This window comes from Pelodiscus sinensis, chromosome 3 (assembly GCF_052426305.1).
Source record: "Pelodiscus sinensis isolate ZL-2025 chromosome 3, ASM5242630v1, whole genome shotgun sequence".
NCBI classification, from domain to species: Eukaryota; Metazoa; Chordata; order Testudines; family Trionychidae; genus Pelodiscus; species Pelodiscus sinensis.
Window position 1 is genome coordinate 172,176,294 of NC_143054.1, and position 22,221 is coordinate 172,198,514.

Consider the following 22,221-nt stretch of genomic DNA (forward strand, 5'->3'; position numbering starts at 1 on the left):
TGTGTATTTTGGGTAGTAGATAGAAAGTTCCTGGTCGGGGATTTGGGAGGAGGGGGGATGTTAGCGTAAATTTGTTCCTGAGTAGGTTTTTGATACTGGTAATTTACAGAAATATTTTTTACCTTTTCATCTGAATTTTTTTGTGTTCAAAGATGCTCTTTAAAAAAAAAAAAAAGGTTGGCATACAACCTTTGAGTTTAAGCAATGCAAGAACATTTATATGCTCCACCTGTTAACCGTCTCAATCTTCTAAAAAAAATGAATCTTTAAATATGAAATTTACCCTGTGCACAGTCAGTGTGTGATATGTGCTTTCATAAATGTAAAAATACTTTGTAAAGATGTATCCCAGTACACAAGCAATAAAAAAAATCCATTATTTCTTACTTTGCAACATTAATACTGGATGCAATGCACATGCCTGCACAGTGTATTACTTGGTCTCTTGAAACAGATGGAGACAACCATACAAGCCACAAATGCTCTGGAAAATCTAGGAATTGGTAAAACTGATTATCTGCTTCTTTCTACCAGAAAACCACATGGCCTAGAGACATGTGCAATAGGGCTGGCAGCCAGGAGGTCTCAAGCTCTCTCTGCACTGCAGAAAGTAATGGGCATTAAATGCTACTTTGCAAATACAGTCACTGTGGATAAACAAAAGGTACTCAGAGTGATATCCTGGCTGCACTGGAAACAGGAATGTGAATGGTTAACCGGTAAGCTTCACGCTTACCTGGTGATGTTTACCCGTTATGATAAACAACCATAGCAGAGGGCATCTCCAGCCCACAGGCAGCGGTGCTCCTGCCCGGCCAGAGCAGCCCACATCCAAAACGGGTCCAGGCCCAGCGCGTCAGGAGCAACTTCGATGTGCTACACCTGGGCTGGGCTGGGTCCACTGTGGATGGGGGCTGCTCCAGCCAGGCTAGAGCAGCCCTCACACCTGTGTGGGGGGGATAGTTCCAGCCCAGCTGCAGCAGGCAGAGGGATACACCAGCTCAGCTGAGCTGGAACATCTCCCCGACCCACCCTCATTTAATCAGTTAACTGGTTAACTAATTAAATGGGATGTTACAGCCTTAATTAAAAGTAATAACTCCCATTGACTTCGGAAGGGCCAGAATTTCACCCAGAGTTCAAGGAACTTTGGCTAGCAGAACAGTGTCGTCTACTCTAGTGGATAACAATAGCCACTAATATAGCCAACCCAATATTTGCTCCTTCTCCTTCATTAAATAAGTCACACACACACACACACACACCTTCCCTAGCCCTCTCAACCATTTGTTGAATGAATTTTTTAAGAAATGCATGTGTTTAACTAAAATTGGAAAAAATACTGCATTATTTGAGAAATTCAGTTATAGTTAGAAAATTGCATCAAAATGAATACATACAGGATTTGTATATTCCATCCTGCCTTTAGTAAGACTTTGGAAAGCTTACCAGTGCAACCACAGCATTGCATGAAGGTTTTTTTGGTTTCAGTTGTGGTTTTTATATTTCTTTGTCATTTGTTTAACACCGTGTTTGGCAGGCGTTCCATTTAGTACTTATTAAGCAATCAAACTAAATTCCTTTATTGTCTACTGTTTACAGAACACCTAAAAGTTATTCTAAAAAGTTTGGTTTAAAAAAATAGTTCTAAAGAAATTCAATTCACAAAAATAAATAACTCATATTCTTCCATCTGGAACTATTCAAAACCATGTGCAGTCATATTTTTGAAGTAAAAGAATTCTGTAACCTAATATTTGTTCTTTGTTCTCCTCTTTAGCTGCTCCATAATATATTAGATATAGGATACAGAGACAGAAATCAGGTGTTGTAAACCAAGTATTAGCTCAGAGACATTAAAATAATTAGTTAATGTGGGGTTATTACACTAAATCCAAGTGTATACTTAGTCACTTAATCACATATTAAAAGAGAATACAGCAGGCAACTTATTTTCAGTTTAGTACATAGCTACAGTAAAACTACCTAATTCAAACAGAAGCCATACATATCAGATGGTAAAATATAGCTGTTGTAAAAATAATGACATTCAACGGGAATAACTACATCATTAGTCACAATGCTCAGTTATATGTTCTTAGTTTGTATCAAACACTAATAAATATGTGTGCTATACACATATCCAAGGAAGAATTTGCTAAGACTGCTGCTTTTTAGTGGCAATTTCTATAAACTTAAGAACTGACATACATTTTTTCCCTCTGGAAGAGAAAATCTACTAGCAGAGATAACAACACCTTTTATTTAGGTGTTGCAGGAAATAGGGGGTAGCATTTGGGTAGCACTAAATGGAGACATTTACTAGCTCATCATCTGCCTGTTGGCTATTATGTTAACCTGAAGAAAACGTTAACAAATAAATTTTATTTCTCACAGTCACATGCCCAAAAATCTCCAGTTCCAAGAGATCAGTGGTGGGTAAATGAAGCACACACAAACAGTCCCTTTACACTGAGGTGAAGACCAGAACCAAACCCATAGCATTATTCCATTATCCCCAGCATCAGATATTTTCACCTTGAAGAGGATACTCACACCCACCATTAAAGGTAGAGAAGTCCCTGCAAGGTCCCTCTGTCTAATCCAGGCTTCCCAAAAAAACTGGAAGGCAGCTTACAAACTACTTTCTTTCTCTTAATATGGAAATTCTATGGGGCAGGAGAGGCCAGCCACCATCTGTACTCCTACTGATTCTGGATTACTTTTCATAGTCAGCAGAAAGGGTCAGGTCTTCCGCCTTTTTGAGGATAACATACCTATCTCCCAACACAAGCCTGCAGGATCCATAGCAAAGAATCACTTAAATTACAGAAGTCAGTGAAATGCAACCAGCTTTACTTGTACCTGTACATCTCATGACGGTAAAGCTTCAGCCTAACAGAGTGTCACATCTCAGAACTTCTCAGAAAGGCAGGAAGCTTTCCTTAAGAAAAAGACAAGCCTGACTCCAGACAAGAACAAAAGTCCATCCCACAGGGTAACTGATCTAGCCACACCACCTAGGCTCATTAATTTATCTAGCTTCTGTAGAAAATGTATCCTTTGTCAAGTTCCCAGGAAAACAACTACTCCATCCCTGTAATCTTAAACTGTCTCAAATGCCTTAAGCATAAGCAATATTTTTCTCCCCCTAAATGTAGTTTTTATTACAGCCAGGGGGGTTAGCAAGTCTACAAGCCCTACCTTGTAAAAAGACATCTTGTTTCTTATGCTAATAGAATCATGTTTAGGCACTCTCTTCTCATGTTCTCCCGAAGGTTGTCTTTTTCACTGCAATCAAACTCAGCTCTTGCCAACAGCCTAAAATAGCAATATTTTCACCTCACAGTGGATTTTCAAACAGTCTTGCATTTAATCCAAACTGAACCATAGCTTTCATAAAAACCTTTGGACAGCAGCAAGATATGGTCCAGCCAAGATTTATTTAGTCAGGTTCCAGACAGTGAGGCTCCTGAAAAAAAGTGAGGCAAGACTATTAACAGGAGCATTTGCTGTGAGGACACAAACTTTTGATCCAAAGACAGACAGTAGCTCCAAGTCTCTAGGGCTATATCTATGCTACAAGTCCCGGAGCAACACAAATGCAGCAAGAGGGGACACTTCCTACACTGCTTCTACATCAGAAATTAAGTCAGCTTAACTGGAACACTCAAAGGTGTGAATTTTTCCACTCCCTAATGCAACATGGCTAGATCTACATTTTAAATATAGACCAGGCCTGGATTTAACGGGATTGTACAAATGCTAGTCCTCTCCACAGCACCCTGCTAAGGTAAACCGTTCAGCTGACCAAAACAGGGTCTCAACGAGGCTGGCTATTAACAGTCTTCACTTGGTGTAAAGTAAATGTTGTTTTAAAATCACAATTTGCAATGCACTGAGACACAAAATACTACTCTCTTTTATCAACACTTTTTTAAAAACACAAATTATATTTTCATTTAAAAACGATATTCCTTCTAATTATGATATGGATAAAATTTTAACATAATAGGGATAATGGTGCAGTGCTAAAAAATTAGAAATATTACTACAAAATGGATTAGAGCTGCTTGATATGCAACTCTTGTGTGCTGCTCCCAATAGAGAAATAAAACAAATGTATAATTACTGTAAAATGTACAGTTATTGTGCAATAAGGCGGAAGTATCCACAATGCAATCTAATTCCTGGGAATAAAAATAAAGCTGAATAGCAAATAACATGAACACCATAGTATTATTTCTTGAGAATTGCGTAATTAACCTATGTTACTCTGTAGCTCATTTCGTATATCAACAAATTCATTAAAAACATTTTAAAGAAAAGTTATGTGTTCAGTTAACTACTCTTTGGCATCAAAGAAGATGAAAGTTTAATAATTATGATGATTCATACACAATAAGGGAAAACATACGTTGATATAGTAGACATGATACCAAGGGAAAAAATATTTCACAGATTATAAGCCCCAAGAAATAATTAACCTTAACAACACAGAGAATAATAAACAGTTGTAAAAAAAAAATAGAGAATTTTCAGTATCCTGATGTTCCACTTCCTTTTAAGCTTCCTGCTATAAATATGTAAATTACTGCAATAAAAGCCTTTGAAAAATGAGTCATCTCGAACAATGCATAATCAATGTAATCATTAACAAAAAATGGCACAAGTCCTTAGAGTTCAATACTATTCAACTTTTAGTTTTTAAAATACATTCCTTTTTACACTTCGGAAACAATACTTCAAACTTTTTTGCCCACCAAAGTTGACACATGCCTATTTCTATTTCCAGATTTTTAAATGGTTCAATTAAAATATCTGACTGGATAGCAGAAGTCATGTGAAATATTTAGTGGATTTTAAATACCTAAACATTTGTATAAATATTTGTGTTAACTTTCAGAAAGCCTAAAGATATGCTCCACTAATTTAAGCAAATAAATTCACTACTCTATGAATATTCTCTGTCTCAGCAGTTCTCATTCCATGGTCCACATGAGGCCCAATTAGTGCACAGCTGCGGCCCAGCTGTGTGCTAAAAGCCACCCTGCCCTGCAGACTACCATCTAGGACTCCCAGTTAGCCCTGGGGTTGGGTCTTGTGAGCTCCAATGTCCTGGGTTGCCACTTTAGGGATCGGGTGTGTTGTGGGGTCCAGGATGCCGCTGACCTGACACCCAGACCCTGCAACCAGGTTATATGTTGTAGGCCACATATATGTCCCACAATGCTAAATAAGTTGAAAACCACTGCTCTATCTCAAACAGAAAATAGAACCTAACCTTTCTGCATTACAGAAGCATGAAAATGGGAAAGGGAGTTTACCTGTTACAAAGGCTAAGAAAAAACCCAGATAACCTTTTTTTTAACAAACAAACAAAAAAAATCAAGATTTGATGGCATCGTGAAGATCCTATAATTAACCAGAAACCAGCCAGGGATGCAAACAATTTTTTCATATAAACAAAATTTACCCAAAAGAGGTCTGCTTTCCACAGAAAACATGGCTTTGCCAACTCATGTGAATTGTAGTTCCCTGGGCTCTTATTCTGCATTCTTATGTTCAGATGGACTTCATCTCTCCTGGCACTCCACCTCCCCTCTCCTGGATACTGAGGTTTATCATGGAAGATGTAGTCCAACCTGGGAGCATGAAGCACTTGAACAGCAACTCTCAGGAGGGACCATGATGCTATTAGTTCAAGTGAAATTGTGCTTTTGGCCTCTGATTTGTTGTGGGAAAACCCCAACTCTTCTCAGGGAAAAAAAAAATCCGGCCTCTAGTTATAACAGTACTGCCATGGAAAATGACGGTGTTCTACTTGAACTGTATCTCACCTTCAATTATTCCTTTCCACCACCAACCCTCTGCATCCATCAAGCTTAATGGGAAAAACCTGTCCTCCACTAGCTGAATTTTAATTTCCTGCCACTGATGTTACCTGATTAAGAGTTAATGCTAAAGTTGTTAAAAAAGTTGTGATTCTACTCTGAAAATGGACTATGTAAACATGGCTTTGAGGGCATCAGTTTTCATCATCCATCAATAATGCCCCATAAAAAATGCTCAATTTAAATATAAAAAGATAGGTGGTTTGGGGTTTTTTTCCCCCTCCCCCTACTTATCCTGTGAACATAGCTCCATGGGTGGCAGGTATTATGGAGCGAGGGAGGCTGTGACATAGCCCCATCCAGGTTTTGTCTGGGGCTGCATCACTTGCCCTGTTACCCACCAGCTCTGTGATTCTTGGGGAACCAGAACATGGTCGCCTGTCAGCCTTGTGCTCTTGGGGAGTCAGGGAGTGACATTCATGGAAAACCATCCCCCTCCCTCAGGCCTCTGCTAGAATCAAAGAGAAAGCAATGAAAAGGCCGGGGAAGACACACCTAAACTGCTTCAGACAAGGGTGATACAATTAAGGAAACACCCCAGCCTCATTTGCATTAAAGATGGAACAGAGGGACATCTCATTAGCATACAGAATGGAGAGCAGCTCTTCCAAGGCAGGAACCGCACTGAACTATGGGACACCAAAAGCAGAGAAGCACTGCCTGATGGGAAATCCCTGCTCCCGATGCTAATGAACCTAGGCCTGCTCACACCCAGATTAGTCATTATCAGACCAATTCTAGTAAGGATCCTATTGACATCTAAAATACTGAAACTGCCAAGTTGCATTGTGAGCTCGTTCAAGGAACATCCCCCATAACCAGGGGTGTTCAGTCTCTATTGTTTCTCCTCTTTCTCTTTGAACTCTCTCTATAAAACTCCTATCCTTGCCCCAAGAAAACTGTTCTGATACCTGGACTTAAACTGCATCAGTTCCATTGAGACTTCTTCATCTCCTATCTGATCGTGCTGGGGGCTCTGTCCTGCTTTTCTCCTGCCCTCTGGACCCCCGGCTACCATCATCATCTGGGAACCCCGATCAGTGCAAGCTCCGTGGAGTGGTGAGGTCTCTCCTTCTCTCTCTCTTTCTCTCTCTCTCAACTATCTCTCTAAGCATGGCCTCCTGACCCTGCCCTGTGTAAACTGTTATATGGTTACCTAACATGTGTAATCAGCTTCAATTTAGATTTAATATTGTAATTGTTAGATTTAATATTGTAACTGTTTGATATCTATTCACTACTCAGAAATAAATCACTTTCATTGTTAAGCTGGTTGCTTCTCTCTCTTTCTTTCTCTTTTGCTCACTCTTCCTTAAGGGGTGTTGTTTTGGCTTCCCCATTCACTCTGCAACAACGCTTCTTGTACCCAAGCAAAAGATCCCTGTAGTGCCCAGAATCCTGTGGGGTTTGCTCATCGTGTGGTTTACCTGTGAATGACTGTGGTGTGAAAGTGGGGATAAGGGGTGCTGAACCTGGGGGCTTATGAGGATGGCAGCTTAAAGTGCTGTTTAATCCAGCCCACGGAGTCCAAAGGCACATGAGGGTGCAGTGTGGCATTGCTGTGAAACCCAGCCAGCTGAGTCCAGGGACATATGAGGGGGTCAGCTTGTGAGTGCTGAGTACCCAGTCCTCTCAGACGTGCTCTGATTAGTGGGTGTGAGTGTCTGTGTGTGTTGCTAAGGTGGGAAGAACCCCATCCTGAGGAACCTAGTTCCTGCAGGAGAGCTCCAGTGGGAGGGGGAATTGGCAGCAGGGAGAATTCAGCTCCATATGAGAGCCCAAGTAAGCACCAACAGCACACTGATAGAACTGTTAACCTTCCCCCAGTCCCATAAGGGTAACCCTGATAAATGAGCATACCCCAGAGTATTGGGAAAATCTGGTAACAGCCCTCTCAGCAGTACGGAGCTGGGGTGGGAACCTGCGGTCACATGCTGTACACTCTCCCAATGCTCTGGGCCTCAGTGCAGGGAGGGACTACAGCAATGTGCTACCTGCTCTCCCAGCGCTCCATGCACCACCCACCCTTCTGGCACTCTGGAGTAGGGAGCTGGCAGCCTGGTGTGGTGGTCCGTGGCTGCAGTGGGAGGGTGGCTCTGGGCTCCAGCCAGGGGCGTAGTAGGGACAAAGTCTCCAGTGGAAAGGAGGGTGGAAGACTCTTCTCCCAGCTGGCAGTTCACATGCCACTCATGCACAAATATCCTATTCAACCTACGGATATAACACAGTTAGGAACAAAGAATCCAGGCCACAGCTACAGGATGTGGACTGTATACTGAAAAGCAATGACTCTGAGAAGGATCTGAAGATCATAGTGAACTAACAACTGAACATGAGCTCCTAGTGTGATGCTGTGGCATAAAGACCTAATACAATCTTTGGATGGATAAACTGACAAGGTAGTGAGTAGAAAGAAGGACCAATCTATACAGTACTGGTGAGTCTGATATTGGAAAACTTCATCCAGTTTTGGTATCTACACTTCTAAAAGAATGTTGGGAAATAATGAAAGATGCACAGAAAAGATGTCACAAAAATGCCACAGTGAGAGACTTAAGGAGCTCAGTCTTTTTAGCTTCTCAAAAGGAAATTCAAATGGTGACAACTACAGTGTACCATTTTCCCACTTTCACTGTGGGAAAAATACCAGTACTAAAAAAGGTCTTCAAACTATAGTGAGAAAGGCATAACAAGAACCAATGTCTGGAAGTTAAAACCAGACAAACTCAAATTAAAAACAAGGAACAATTTTATATTCTTTAAACAGTGAGGGTGATTAATCATTGCATCAAACTACCAAGGGAAGTAGTGGATTCTCCATCGCTTGATATTTTCATATCAAGACGGACTCCCTTTTTGGATGATATGCTTTAGGCTCAATTCAGGATTCAATGGGTGAAATTCAATGGCTTGTGATATACAAGAGGTCAAACTAGATTATCTCATAGCCCCTTCTGGCTACAACACCTGAATCTCTGAATGGGGGGGGGGCTAGACCCTACCCATCATACTCAATTTACCATAACACCATTAATCTTACAAATACAATGTACAGACTACGACTTTATCCATTCCACATACAGTACAAGGTGAACACTACTGCATGAAACACTTGGAGGTCTACAAAATTAAAATGTTCTAGAAGAGCTTAGTATTCATTGTGTTTATTAAATTTTGTTCCTAAGAATTTAGTAAACATTTAAAAAGTAGCTGAAAAATTTACAGATCCAAACTTACGCTTTGCAGACATACTTTAATTGAGCAGAGAAAATTATATCTCCAAATTTTTGGAGTATCAAAATATTTAGGGCTTTCAAGCTAAAACAAAACCCTATTGAGAATGTTGTAAGTTCCACACACAGACAGGCCTTATGATAAAGGATTGTGGGGGTTTTTTGGTTGGTGAGGAGAGGATGAAAGAATAGAATCTGGATGGAGTGAGGAAAACACCAAACTATCAAAATCACATTGTCTTATTAACATTATCTTCATTTTTTCTTCTTTCCACACCCTTCTTATTGTTAAACTCTGCCATAGCCATATCATGAGTGGAACTCAAGTTAATTTATTGCTAATTAACTCACTCTACAGCAGTGGCTCAATACTTTTCCAGATTATTGTATCCCTTTCAGAAGTCTAAGTTGTCTTGCATGTCCCCAAGTTTCATCTCACTTAAAAACTATTTGCTCATAAAAAAAATCACTTAAAATACAGTCTCACAGTCAGTGCTTTTTTTGTGATGGTATGGCTCAGTACACAGTACCGGCACCTCCAGTCAGAGCTTATCTGGAAAGAACAGAGTACCAGCACCTCTGTAATGAAAATGGCCGATAGTCGGCTGGGTCTTAACGAGTAGCAGCACCTTCTTTTTTTTTTTTAAACAAAAAAAGCACTGGTCACAGCACACCAATACTGAAAAATGGCTTACTTTTTCATTTTATCATGTGATTATAAAATAAAACCCTGGAATAGAAATATTGTACTTACATGTAGAACAGTATAAACAAGTCATTGTCTACATAAAATTTTAGTTTGTACTGACTTCGCTTGTGCTTTTACATAGCCCACTGCAAAACTAGGCAAATAAGGTAGCTATAGGACTTTATGTACCCCCGGAAGACTCCTTCATACGCCTAAGGGTACATGTATTCTGTTTTGACAACCATCAACCTATATAGTCATAAGGTAAACTATAAACATTTGTACCCTGGAGCAAATGTTTGTTGAGTGTCCAGATTGTCCAAGTCAGAACTACAACAATGGCTGCCCGTCGCAGGAGAGCAATAGCTTGTCATACATCTAAGGCTGGTATAGGGGGCTCTGTCTGTGAGGCAGAGCGCTTCCCATATAAGGGCATGTAAATTACTGATCTTCCCCTGCTCGCTCCACCCACTGCAGTGAAAGATCAGCCAATGAGCTGAGTTGTGGTCAGGCCTGATCACTCCACCCACTCCGGCAAAAAACAACCTATGGGATGATAAGTCCACAGGCAATAAAACAGGCAGCCGAACCCTCCCTCAGGGGGATCGCATTGTGTCAACGCCTGGCCTGATCACCCAGTCGCCTTGCACTCCCCGCTCTTGAGTCTGTTTGAGCGTACCTCGAGTTGGTCGACCTGAGTGGAGACAGTTTGCGAGCATGTGGCTGGTACTCGTGTTCTTGCTGTCTTCAGAATCGGTATAACCCCTCTTCCCCACGATTATCCCTATCCCAATTGATTTTTGAGTTGCCCTCATTGCCTATCAAGTACCAGTAGTTTAAGAGTTATTGTGTTAGTCCTTTTAATAGTGGTTAAGGTCTTTAACTGTTCTTCGTGTAATATAGTGTAAATAGTTAGACTTATGAACAACACCAGTGTGAATTCAACTGTTTCTAACCCCTGGGCAGTTATTGGGAATTATTATGATTTAGAAAAGCCTCAGGGAATTGTTTTATATTGTTTGATGATTTGTTTGTTTTTCATTGTGATGATTGTCTGGCGACCACGCATGTGACTAAGTTTACAGTCATTAGGCGCCAGAGTCCTCGTCAAAATAAAATCAATTTTTATTTTTTAAACCCCCAGTCGTGGTCCCATTCTTTCCGGCATCCCTTTGAACCTCGTGTATTGCGGGAGCTGACACAGATCAAGAAGCAAAATGTTTTCATTAACTCAAGAATTAACTGACAAGCAATTAAATTAAATTAAAATACACTTGACTTGTTGCATTTTTTCAAATGAGACTAATCTTTTCGGGACAAAGAGCAGGTCTTTACCGCATGTTTGCGCTTACAACGAGCCAAGAACCTATCACAATACCGAATAAATACATAAATAATAATGATTATGCACATGGGTGCAGGAAGTAGGGGTGCAGTTTTGTTCCCCTCTCCAGAGTCTCAGCCACTAGCCAGCACCTGGGAGCTCCGCTGCTGCATTACATAGTATATGAAGAAAACATGAACTTTCCTGGTCTTCATGATCAGTAAAGTGTGTTGCATTATACTATATCAGGAGCTAGGACATTACAAGGCAAGGCATCTGAACATTTCAAAATTAACAGGCCTATGATTTTGAGAATACTGATGGCTAACTGGCAGCTTAAAGGCTAAAGTAAATTGCTAGAATCCAAACAATTATTTGAACTGTTTCTTCCAAGAAACAGGAAATTAGTTCTACAATGTAGAAATCATTCATCAGCAACTGAACAGGCTAAGAATGGCCATAAGAAAATTATCTGAAATGATTCAAAATGGTCCATGACAACCAGTGGCATGCCAAGAGGACACGGAAGGCATGATTTGACAAATGAAAGTATTTGCAGGGAAGGGTTGTGCTAGCTATACTGCATGCCACACAGTGACAGTAAGAGATTCAAGTTCTGGCTATATCCTGTCAACACTGTGAGATTGGGGACAAGCTGTCAGTTGGAGCTAAGCAGCGATGAATAGAATATATGGGATGCCATTTAGAGACAGCACTGACAGCCTTCCCATTTCACAATTCTTGTTTTTTACTGTGTAATGTGTAACTGCTGCTTAGTGATCCTTCGGTCATTACCAGCCTCTCTGTAATGACACTGCAAAGTTTATGCAGTGGGACCTTGTCCAGCTGGCTGGAAGAAAAGTGGCAGTTGCCACTTTATGTGCTCTCACTGCAACTGGCAGCAGATCAGACATATGGGGGGGAGGAGAAAGGGAGGGACGGAGGAGAGTTTACCTATGTGACACAGGGACAAGCAGGAAACTGCTGGACCAGGTTCGTATGTGGGGGGAAAGGGCTATGGTCCTCCCCACATACATATGCCCATGTGCAATCCTGGAGAAGAAAGAGGGGTCCACCAGATTCAGCAGGTGCCATGCCATGCAACAGGAAGCAGGCACCATGCAGATAGGTGGCAGCAAAACGAGCCACAGTTACATGCTGCAATAGGGCACCACCATGTGTATTAAGGATATTAAAATGCAGGTAATTGGCAAATAGTGTTATCAATACAACTTTTACAGACTACATTATTAGTGGATAAGGGAAGGAGCTCAGAAGGAGCTACCCCTGTTGTGGCTCGGCAGTTTAAATGTAGTAAAAGCCAGGTGCGTGGGCAGCCTGGCACCTGCTACATTTAAGCTGCAGAGCTGCAGCGCGGCTAGCTCCTGGACCCCGGCTTGCTCACACTGGTTCCAGCAGCCCCTGTCTGGGGGCGGGTGTAGCCAGACAGACTAACCCCTATATCATCCATCTTATTTGCCTTCCTGAAGCATACAGGACAGAGAAGGAGCAATAAAATCAGCATAGTCTATGCTGGCTCATCTGATCCTGAGAAGCTGAAACATAGATATGAGGAGAGATCAGGATATGCGAGACTGCCACCGGCTGGCACCTATGTTGATTCGAACACACACAGTCCCTGGAGGAGGAATTTCCCACTGAGAAAACAATGTCCTGTACTTCCAATTTAATCATCTCAATTCTCTCTTACAAGTGTAAATTAAGTTCACAACTCCCTTGTAAGAACTGGTCTCACAGCAGACAGACCAGCATCAATTGGCATTACAGATAAGAAAGAGAAATACGTGACCCCATGAGTATAAAAGATGGGCCCAGCACACACTCACTTTGAGTGTCATTCTACCCTCTACCTGCTGGTCGGGTTAGGTGTTTGACCTCCCGAGGTTCTATGGGGACGCCCACCTTGTATTTTCGTCTTTCCTAGGAATTGAGGGACCGGCCCTGGCCTGACATGCTGGAGTCGAGAGGCACAGAAGGGGGTAAAAATGGTACCTGGATGTGGTCCTCTGTCTTAAGTGTACACATAGAAAGAGTAAGCTGTTACTTGGTACCATTATTTCTATTTTTCTATCTTTATCTTCTTTGTAACCATTTTTAAGACCTATATTTTGCTAATAGTTAAGAAATAGAACAATAGCCATTGCAACCATATGATTTATAAGCTTCCTCAATAAACCTGTAACTGTTTAAGCTTTAACCTGACTCCTTCAGTTGCTGTAACAGAACCAAGCACAATTTAAAAGAACTTCAGCCGGTCTAAAAGGACAGTTATAGGAAGAGCTTGGGCGTTTGGATCTGTGTCACTCCCAGGTGACAGGATCCACTGGGGCATCTTTCAGTCTTTCCCCAAGGCTGCCCGCTGCGAAGGAATTATGAATTCTAGCAGCTGAAATCTAAGATGTAATAAGCTCTTCCTATATAACGGGGCGTCTGTTGGCCTGCTGGCCACCCTCTGCGATGGGACCCCGGTCCTAGCAGTAAAGGCACGGACGTTAAACCTTTTCTCGGAAACATACACACACCACTCACTGCCCTGACCATTGGTTGGCAGAACTGGGGCACTCGTCAACCTCTTCCAGGTTGCCCGCTGCAAGAGACCCCGGTCTCAGCAGTTAAAGTCTCGAGTGTATAGTATACACACACACACACCACTCACTGCCCTGACCATTGGTTGGCAGAATTGGGGCACTCGTCAACCTCTTCCAGGTTGCCCGCTGCAAGGGACCCCGGTCTCAGCAGTTGAAGTCTCGGGTGTATAGCGCGCACACACACACACACACACACACACACACTGCCCTGACCGTCGGCTGACAGCGGGGTCCCAGCGGGGAGATGGGATCCCTGCAGACAAGGGCTGGTTTGCCACAGCAGCTTCCCGTGGCCCCTCCACTCTGCTACTTCTGATAGCAGCAGCAGCAGCAGGGGGGGAGGGGGCGGAGGGCAGTGAAGCGACATTGTGGAGACGGTGCTGTAGGGAACCAGCTTTTAATCTGGCTCCCCAGCACCAGCTCCTGCGCCCCATCCCTCACCCCACACTCTGATATAGAGACAGCAGGGGGCAGGGGAATGCAAGAAGTCAACTTGACTACTCTTTTACATCCCTAATGTGAACTGCCAGCAAAGTCAAATACAGAAAGCCCACTCACCAACACCAGCCCGGCTAGGCATGTAAAACGTTGGTTATAAAATTAACCGTCAGCTGGAATGTTCAACATTCCAGTTAACTGGGCTACTATGGGTAGGGGCCATGATGTGGAGGGCCCGGTCAGACTGGAAAACTCCCACCCCCCACACCTGGGCAGGTTAACAGGTTACCAATAAGCATCACCTAGTAACTGGTTACCCATTAATATTCCTAAGACTACTGATAGGATCATGGGAGCTAGCTAAGAGGACAGAGGCAATCAGAATTTCTTTGTATGCACTATAAGCTTGGTCATCTTCAATTTCACTCCCCAAATGACACCTCTAGGATGGGTTTTTTATATTTAGCAGCTTTCTCAGGCATGACCAGACTCAATTTATTCAGGAAAATTAAGAGACAGAGGATATTAAGTGTTGGACAATCTGTTAGCCTATCTTAGTGGAAACTCTGTGAGAGTGACTAAGGAGCCAGGGAGGTTATCGAGTTCTGGGCAATCACTTAGTCACTCGCACAAGGTTTCCATGAAGGTAGGATGAGGAACCAGAGTCAGATCTGAAAGTTGAGCTCTGCTCAGTGGATCTTGGAAGGGATGGGAGCATTACCCTACAGTCGAAGCTCCTTCCCATCCTAATGGAAGTGACCTCTAGGAGCAAGGGAAGAGATCCAGACAGGGTTGATACTGACCATTTCTTCAAGTCACACAGAGTATGAGGGGGGCAGAATTTCAGGTGCAGCAAGGAAGTTATCTGGATACACCAATACCATGGAAAGTCTAGTTCTATATTGGCTATTTTATTCTAATGCAAAGCAACCTGTACCTTGGATATTCAGGCGTATATTGGGAGTGGGGGTAGGAATTTACTCTGTTTGACTATCACAGTTAATACAGGGTTTGACAAGGAGGGTTTTGATAAGGCTTTAGAATTCAGGGATCTGCAGGAGAGATCTGACCTACTGATTCTCAGAGCGTGAAAAAAAACCATTAAGGAATGTCAAGGTGGGTCATGCCACAAGCGTATGGGGAGGCTGGAACTGGTTGGCAGGATCAGGGTTAATAAGGAAGCCATTAGATAGGGATCTGCAAGCGAGGGTTGAGGAGCCTGCCAAACAAACTAATTAAGGAATGGCAAGCATGTGGGGGAGGCTGAGTTAGCCCACAGCATGGCTCAGTGTACGTACCACTCTTTCCTTACAGGAAAGTGATGTTATTTTGAAAGCAATTTCCATTCATGGCATCATGAAAGACAGCATACCGTCAAGGCTCCCAGGTGAATTCATTCAGGATTGCAGTGGGATCCCAGCAAATCAGGCCTACCAATGGCAGCATGCAAATTTATACAAGGTTGGAACATCTCCCTATTCAGGAGGGTAAATCAGTGGTTTATGTGCTCAACTCTCCATGTTTATTCCTTTCTTCAGTACCATATGCATGGGAACAGGATTTGATGATTGGATCGGTGGGCATAATTTATGTCCCTTGCCCCCAGAGCAGTAAGGCAGCTCTGAGGTAGCAAGTATGGAGGAGTGCTCTGCAGGAGCAAAGGAATGGAAGGTGCTCTGGGACCAGTTGATGCCCTTTGTATGATCTTTGACAGATCAGGTGCAGGAACCAGATGCAATTATTCATCACAGTAAAACAGTCTCAGGAAGTAAAAGGGTCAACTTCAAAAGGGATTTGGTACACCCAAGTCTTTTTCCAAATGATAATGACTATTTGGTCTCGCATACTGAAACAGTGAGGCAGGGAGCAGTGAAACCTCCACTAGTGGATAAGACTAAGAGGTATGCAAACTGGAAGGTATCCAAACTCATGTGTAACCAAGGGAGGGTTGATATTTCCACAAGTGAATGTATCTTACTAGGCACCGAAATTATTCAAGGATAATGGGGTACAGCTACCCTATTGGTAAGCAGACAGATTTTTGTCTGATAGTCCTCGTGAATTTCTGGAAAACCAGCATGGGAGGTTTATCCTGGTGCCTCCTTATGGCAGAGGACGACTGCAGGTAGTTGTTACAGAAAGGATAAGTTTATAAAATAAAATGGATTGGAAAAAGATGTGAAGGAAATCTGTCCTTAATGAAGCTGAGTAACAGGGTGGTTGAGGTGTCTATGTCTTGTCTGATGGGAAACCAGCACATCTTCTTTTCCTAACCCCCTTTTACCTCATGCTGGGGGGAGGGAGAGTACAGAATGGCTCAAACTAGGTTAGGGATTACGTGAAAAGGATTAAGGATAAGATGATGACCTGCACTATACAATTTATTTTCAGGTACTCCAGATTTTTAAGTGAATAATGCTGCAGGCTAATTAAATCACATCCTTTGCCTCCTGTCTCTCTTCCAGCATTGCTGGACAAAGATCACAGCCTTTCTTTCACTATCACCTAGTACATTGGCAGGGTTTCTAACAGCCTTCCTGTCTTCCCTGAGGTTAGAGTTCAGTTTTGCAGCCAGCAATTGTTCCAGAAAATAGCCAGAACCTATTTTATTTTTCAAGCAAAGTTTTATAGAAATCTTACAGAAGAGAGAAAAAGCATAAAATAACAGAGATGAATGCAAACAAAGCAAGACAGATACTACACACAACTTCAATTCCTGGAACTGACAGCACTTTGTATATATCTAGTTATTTATATTGTGCTCGCTGCTTATTATAGCTAAAATAGAATGAAAAAATACAAGTTATTTCACAGACCACCATTCCAGACGGATGCAGCTTGCCAACAGAATGATACTTCCCAGAGAGTATCTGAGGGTAACTCCTACACCTTTTGGTTAAAGGTCTCTCTTTCAGGTGGAGATGCCTGCCTTTTCACAAGATGGTTACTTACTTAGACTATGTCTACAAAGATCTGGCAATGAAAGTGTTGTCAATATGCAAAAACTGCCAAAACTGAAAACTTGTCAGATCTGTTTTTCTGCCACCCATTGTTGACATATCATGACCACATGCACAAAGCAAAACAATGGGGATAAACATCCCACAGTTCCTGGTGTCACCTTCAGTCACTAAACATTGTGGAAATGTGCAACATAGCACGAGGCATTTTGAGAATGTGAAAAATGTCCCATTAGCCCCCTCTTTGCTTCCCAGCCCTGTCAAGGCTTCAGGATTACTTTTGTGCCACTCGAAATACAATCATTGCTGCAAACTCCAGCATCTGCTATGAGAAATCATGGATCCCGAGCTTCTCTCCCATGTTGTGTTTAATGTGTTTAGGACATCATGCACTGCAGCAGAGCTACTTATGCAATTAATAGCAGAGAAAAAAGACTCATATACAGATGGCAATGTGAGTGACAAGCGAGCAGCAAAGTGGCATTGCATTGGGTTTGTAGGGTTTAAATTCTCTGAAACTCCATCTTGGGCACAGGTGCCATTTTGAGAGCCTAAACAACAATAGGGACTCCATTTTGACCTCCCTTCTGCTCCCTCCTTTTCCCGCCCTTTCTGTGTTTTGGTGGGAAATCCAGCAGATATATGATCATAGTCTGCCCAGTAACAGCAGGTTACTTAAGGGTTGCCTCTAGCTTTGCCTGGGGCTGCCCATCTGAGTGCAGGAGTCATTCAGACGGGTATGTCAGGTCCACACATAATAGATTTAGGGTTGTGGGAGGTTCACCCACATGCAAGAAGTGACATTCATCATCACTCCTCTCTGGTCAGGACTCATTTGCACCTATGACGGCGCAGGGAGAAGGGTTGTTAGGCTGAATAGATCCAGCCGAAAGAGGATCCATCCAGTTGTTCTGATCCTGCTTTTCCAGACGTCCAAGACCGAGTCTGGAATCCGGTATCCAGGTGCTGCCATGAGGGTCCCAAGCTGCGAGACACAGTACTGTCCCTATAACATTCCTCCGGTTACCCGGGTCTTTACTTTGTACTTACCTTAAGTCACAGTCAAGTCTGTTTTGTTCTATTTCCTGTGTGGGGGTCGTATCTCATTCCTGTTTATATAGTTATACTTACCTTGTTTGTTGTTTAATAAATCCTTGTTAGTTGACCTCTACTATCTGTTCTAGTCCTTGGGGAAGTCCTAATAACTCCCAATGATAGATGTGGGTTTGGGGATGGGCCTAAAAGCCAGTTTAGTTTAAGATCATTAGTTTCCTAGCTAACAGGTTGGCACAGAGCAGCTGTGCACAGTAGTGTTTTTCTTTTGGGCTAGTGGTAGGATTTCATTCCCATGTAGGTGTGGGATGAAGACCAGTGGCTACAGAACTTTCTGGATGTGTAGAGCAAGCTTCCTGGAGCTGTGTGCTGAGCTGACCCCTGAACTGCAACTCAAGGACACCTGAAAGAGAGCTGCTCTTTAGGTAGAGAAGCGTGTTTCCATTGCTTCGTGAAAGCTGGTGATTCCCGACTACAACCGTTCAGCTGCAAATCAGTTTGGAGTGAGGAAGTCTGCCAGAGGGGCAGCACTTCTGCAAGTATGTAGGGCAATATATCACATTTTTCTGTGTAGGACTGTGACTCTAGGAAATGTGGATGACACAGTGGCTGGCTTTGCCGACATGGGCGTTCCAAACTGTGGCAGGACAACCGATGGCACACATATTCCCATTATAGCGCCACCGCACCATGCCTCAGAGTACATCAGTTGGAAAGGGTATTTCTCCATGGTGCTTCAGGAGCTTGTGGATCACTGTGAGCATTTCACAGACATAAACGCGGAGTGTATTTTGTCATGTTGCAATGTGAACACTCTCCACATTTTGTCACCAAAAAGGACAAGGTCTAGAGTGACATGCATTTATTTATGGTGAAATCAAAAAGACTATTCAATGTTTGATGCACAAGAAGCTCTCTTCCTCTGAGAACCATCTAACAGTTAGCTAAGAATATATTGTCTGGAATTGTTTATTTCCCCTCCGCCTCCAAGTCTTGCACACAAGTCCATTAGCCTGTTCACTGTATAATGATTCTAAATATCTTTAGTAATGCTTTCTTGGTATGTAATTGGAAATGGGCCCTTTACATATATCTTAGTACCTTATCAAGAGAACATACAGAACACAAATAATGGAAATCCTCAATATTTTCATAACAAGTAAAATTAATAGACTGGATATCATCTTTCACAAATCATAATTACACCAATATTTCTGCACTTAGGTCATAGTACAGTAGAAATTGGTGAAAATCAAAATCAAAACCTCAGATTCTGATCTCAGATTGGGTTCAACCATACCAACTCAAGTGCCAATACTGTCACTGCATAATTACATTGAAGCTAAGCACATGAATAGTACCATTTCTAAAATATAATCTGTTTACTCCATTTTTCATACTAAATTACAAATGCAATTAGACTATTTTATGGATTGGTCATATGCCACAACTTAGGTTTTGGATTAAGGATATTAAGTATTGATTGACTAGTTGAGTAGTTAATGGAATTTCTGTTGACTACTCAACTAGTCGATAGGCACATGTACATTTCAAAGGAGGAATGCGGAACTCTGCATGCAGCAGAACTCAGAATTTCCTGCTGACCCTGGGCTCTATGCTGCACTGCAGATTTGAAATGCCACAGAGTCCCCAGCTGAGCCCAGGCTCCACAGCACCACTTTGAAACACTGCCTCGGTGTTTCAAAGGGGCAGCGCCACACAGCTGAGCCAGGGATCCTTAGATGAACATCTAAAGGTAGAGTTGAGTACCACAAAAGGAGTTTTAGAAACACCAATTTAACTTGAAAACAAAAAATAGTTTTGCTGATATTTCCTGAAATCTAAACAAATATGATAAAATCATCAACTTTCAGCTCAACTGAATATTTTAGGATGAGAGACACTCTTCTAAACAATTAAGTCCATGTATATTTTTGAGTTCTTCCTGCAGCAAAAAGGTTCCTGTACATATCTTTATGCTACATAGATGTACTGTCATTATGCTGTGTATGCATGTCCCAAAGCAGCAATCATTTCTCTTTGTCATTTTATCTATAGTTCTGAAGATGTCCTTTGTCATTGCTCCTTCCCCACTCTGGCACGATAAATGCAGACGTGGGGGCCAGCAAGTACCCCCAAAACCTTATCTATCAGGCTTTGGTATAAAACTTCCCCCCAAAAAATCTTAAAACCTAGATTTTGGGAATAAAACTTCCACTGCCACCACCCAAGTATTGATGTGAAAAATAAGGGGAGAGATCACTTGGGAAATGTCAGCCCTAAAGTACAAAGCAGGACGCAACCATTAACCAATACCATGTTAATAAAAGGAATAGCAGTTTTCAGGTATCTCAAAGGGTATCATAAGGAGGAGGGAGAAAACTTGTTCATCTTGGCCTCTGAGGATAGAACAAGAAGCAATGAGCTTAAACTGCAGCAAGGGAGGTTTAGGAAGGACATTAGGAAAAAGTTCCTAACTGTCAGGGTAGTCAAACACTGGAATAAATTGCCCAGGGAGGTTGTGGAATCTCCATTTCTGGAGATAGTTAAGAGTAGGTTAGATAAATGTCTATCAGGGATGGTCTAGACCAGGGGTGTCCAAACTTTTTTCAAAGAGGGCCAGATTTGAAGAAGTGAACATGCGTGAGGGCCGACCATTTTGCCTGACATTCTTTGAACCATTAAAATTAAATGCAAATTAACTATTTTATGCAAAGTTTATTGCAAACGGCATACTTTTCATTTCGTCACATGGATGACAAATCTAAACAGGTGTTAAATCACTCTGCCTTTCATATCTGAAGGCCAGATGAAAAAAAAATCCAGGAAGCTGAAATATATGTCAGGAACATTGTAAAGTACATTACATATTATCAACTTTTAAGTTCAAAAAATATGAACAAGAACATAACACCAACTATACATGTTGTGTCCAAATATATTTATAACTGATTTAGACCAACTGACATTAACTGAGATTTTACAATGTATTCAGCTCAATTGAAAAAAAAAACTTGCCTACACTAATGTGAAGGGTGAAACTGAGATCTGGACTGCAGCACATAGGCTAGGTCTGGTTCAAAGGCAATGGTTTTGATGCGCAAAATGTCACGCAGGTGAGAGTCACTTAGTCTTGTCCTCACGCGGTTCTTGTTAAAGTTCATAGCAGAGAATGTCTTCTCACACATATATGTTGAGCCAAACAAGCTCAGCATTTTCTTAGCCAATGTTCGAATCTCTTGAAACCGGCTCTTATCCAGTTGGCGGTAAAAGTTCACAAGAGAGAGCTGTTGGTGACGACTGCGTAACTCGCTGTCACAATGCAGCTCAATGAGCTCGAGCTGCAGCTGATCTGGAGCATCATCGGGGTCAACAGAGAATGGAGAGGAGAAAAGGCTGATCTCCTTTTCAATAGCTGCAAAATCCTGAAAGCGCCGTTTAAACTCCCCAGCCAGAGATGCAATGTCTGCTGCATACCTGCTCGTTTGCGCACTGATATTGTCCTGTGGAAAACTGTTCATTATTTCCTGCAACGCTGAAAAATGTATGGTATTGGGCTGTGTTTGTGACAACTGCCTTATGAAAAGTTGCAGCTTTGTCCCAAAGGCTTTGAGGTGTGAATAAAGCAGGTTCACCACTGCATCCTTCCCCTGAAGACTCGTGTTCAGTACATTCAGATGCTTTGTTATGTCAACTAGAAACCCCAAATCAGCCAGCCAAATAGGATCAGATAGTTCTCGCATTGGTTGTCCCTTTGTTTCCAAGAATTCTCCGATTTCCTTTCTGAGAGAGTAGAAACGCTGCAGTGCAGACCCCCGACTGAGCCATCTTACATCGTTGTGATATAAAACATCTTCGTATTCAGCCTGGATGTCCAGTAGAAACTGTTTAAACTGGCGGTGGCACAGGGCTTTAGAGCGAATAAAATTAATAGTCTTTAGCACCGGTTTCATAACATGATCATATTTGAGATGTTTAGCACAGAGAACTTGTTGATGAATGATACAATGGAGTTTAATAGC

General features: G+C 42.1%; 1 protein-coding gene across 2 annotated transcripts in view; it reads right to left on the reverse strand.

Moving 5' to 3' along the window:
- EML4 (EMAP like 4) overlaps window positions 1–22,221 on the reverse strand; it is a 261,344-nt gene that overhangs the window by 217,198 nt on the left and 21,925 nt on the right. The window contains exon 1 of one of the 2 annotated variants that reach the window (XM_075925435.2): window positions 2,866–2,893. The exons of the other annotated variant lie outside the window; for it this stretch is intronic. Coding sequence (XP_075781550.1) covers window positions 2,866–2,878 — 13 coding nt within the window. The 5' untranslated portion in view covers window positions 2,879–2,893. Of the gene's footprint in view, window positions 1–2,865; window positions 2,894–22,221 lie in introns of those variants that run through there. 2 annotated transcript variants of the gene reach the window in all.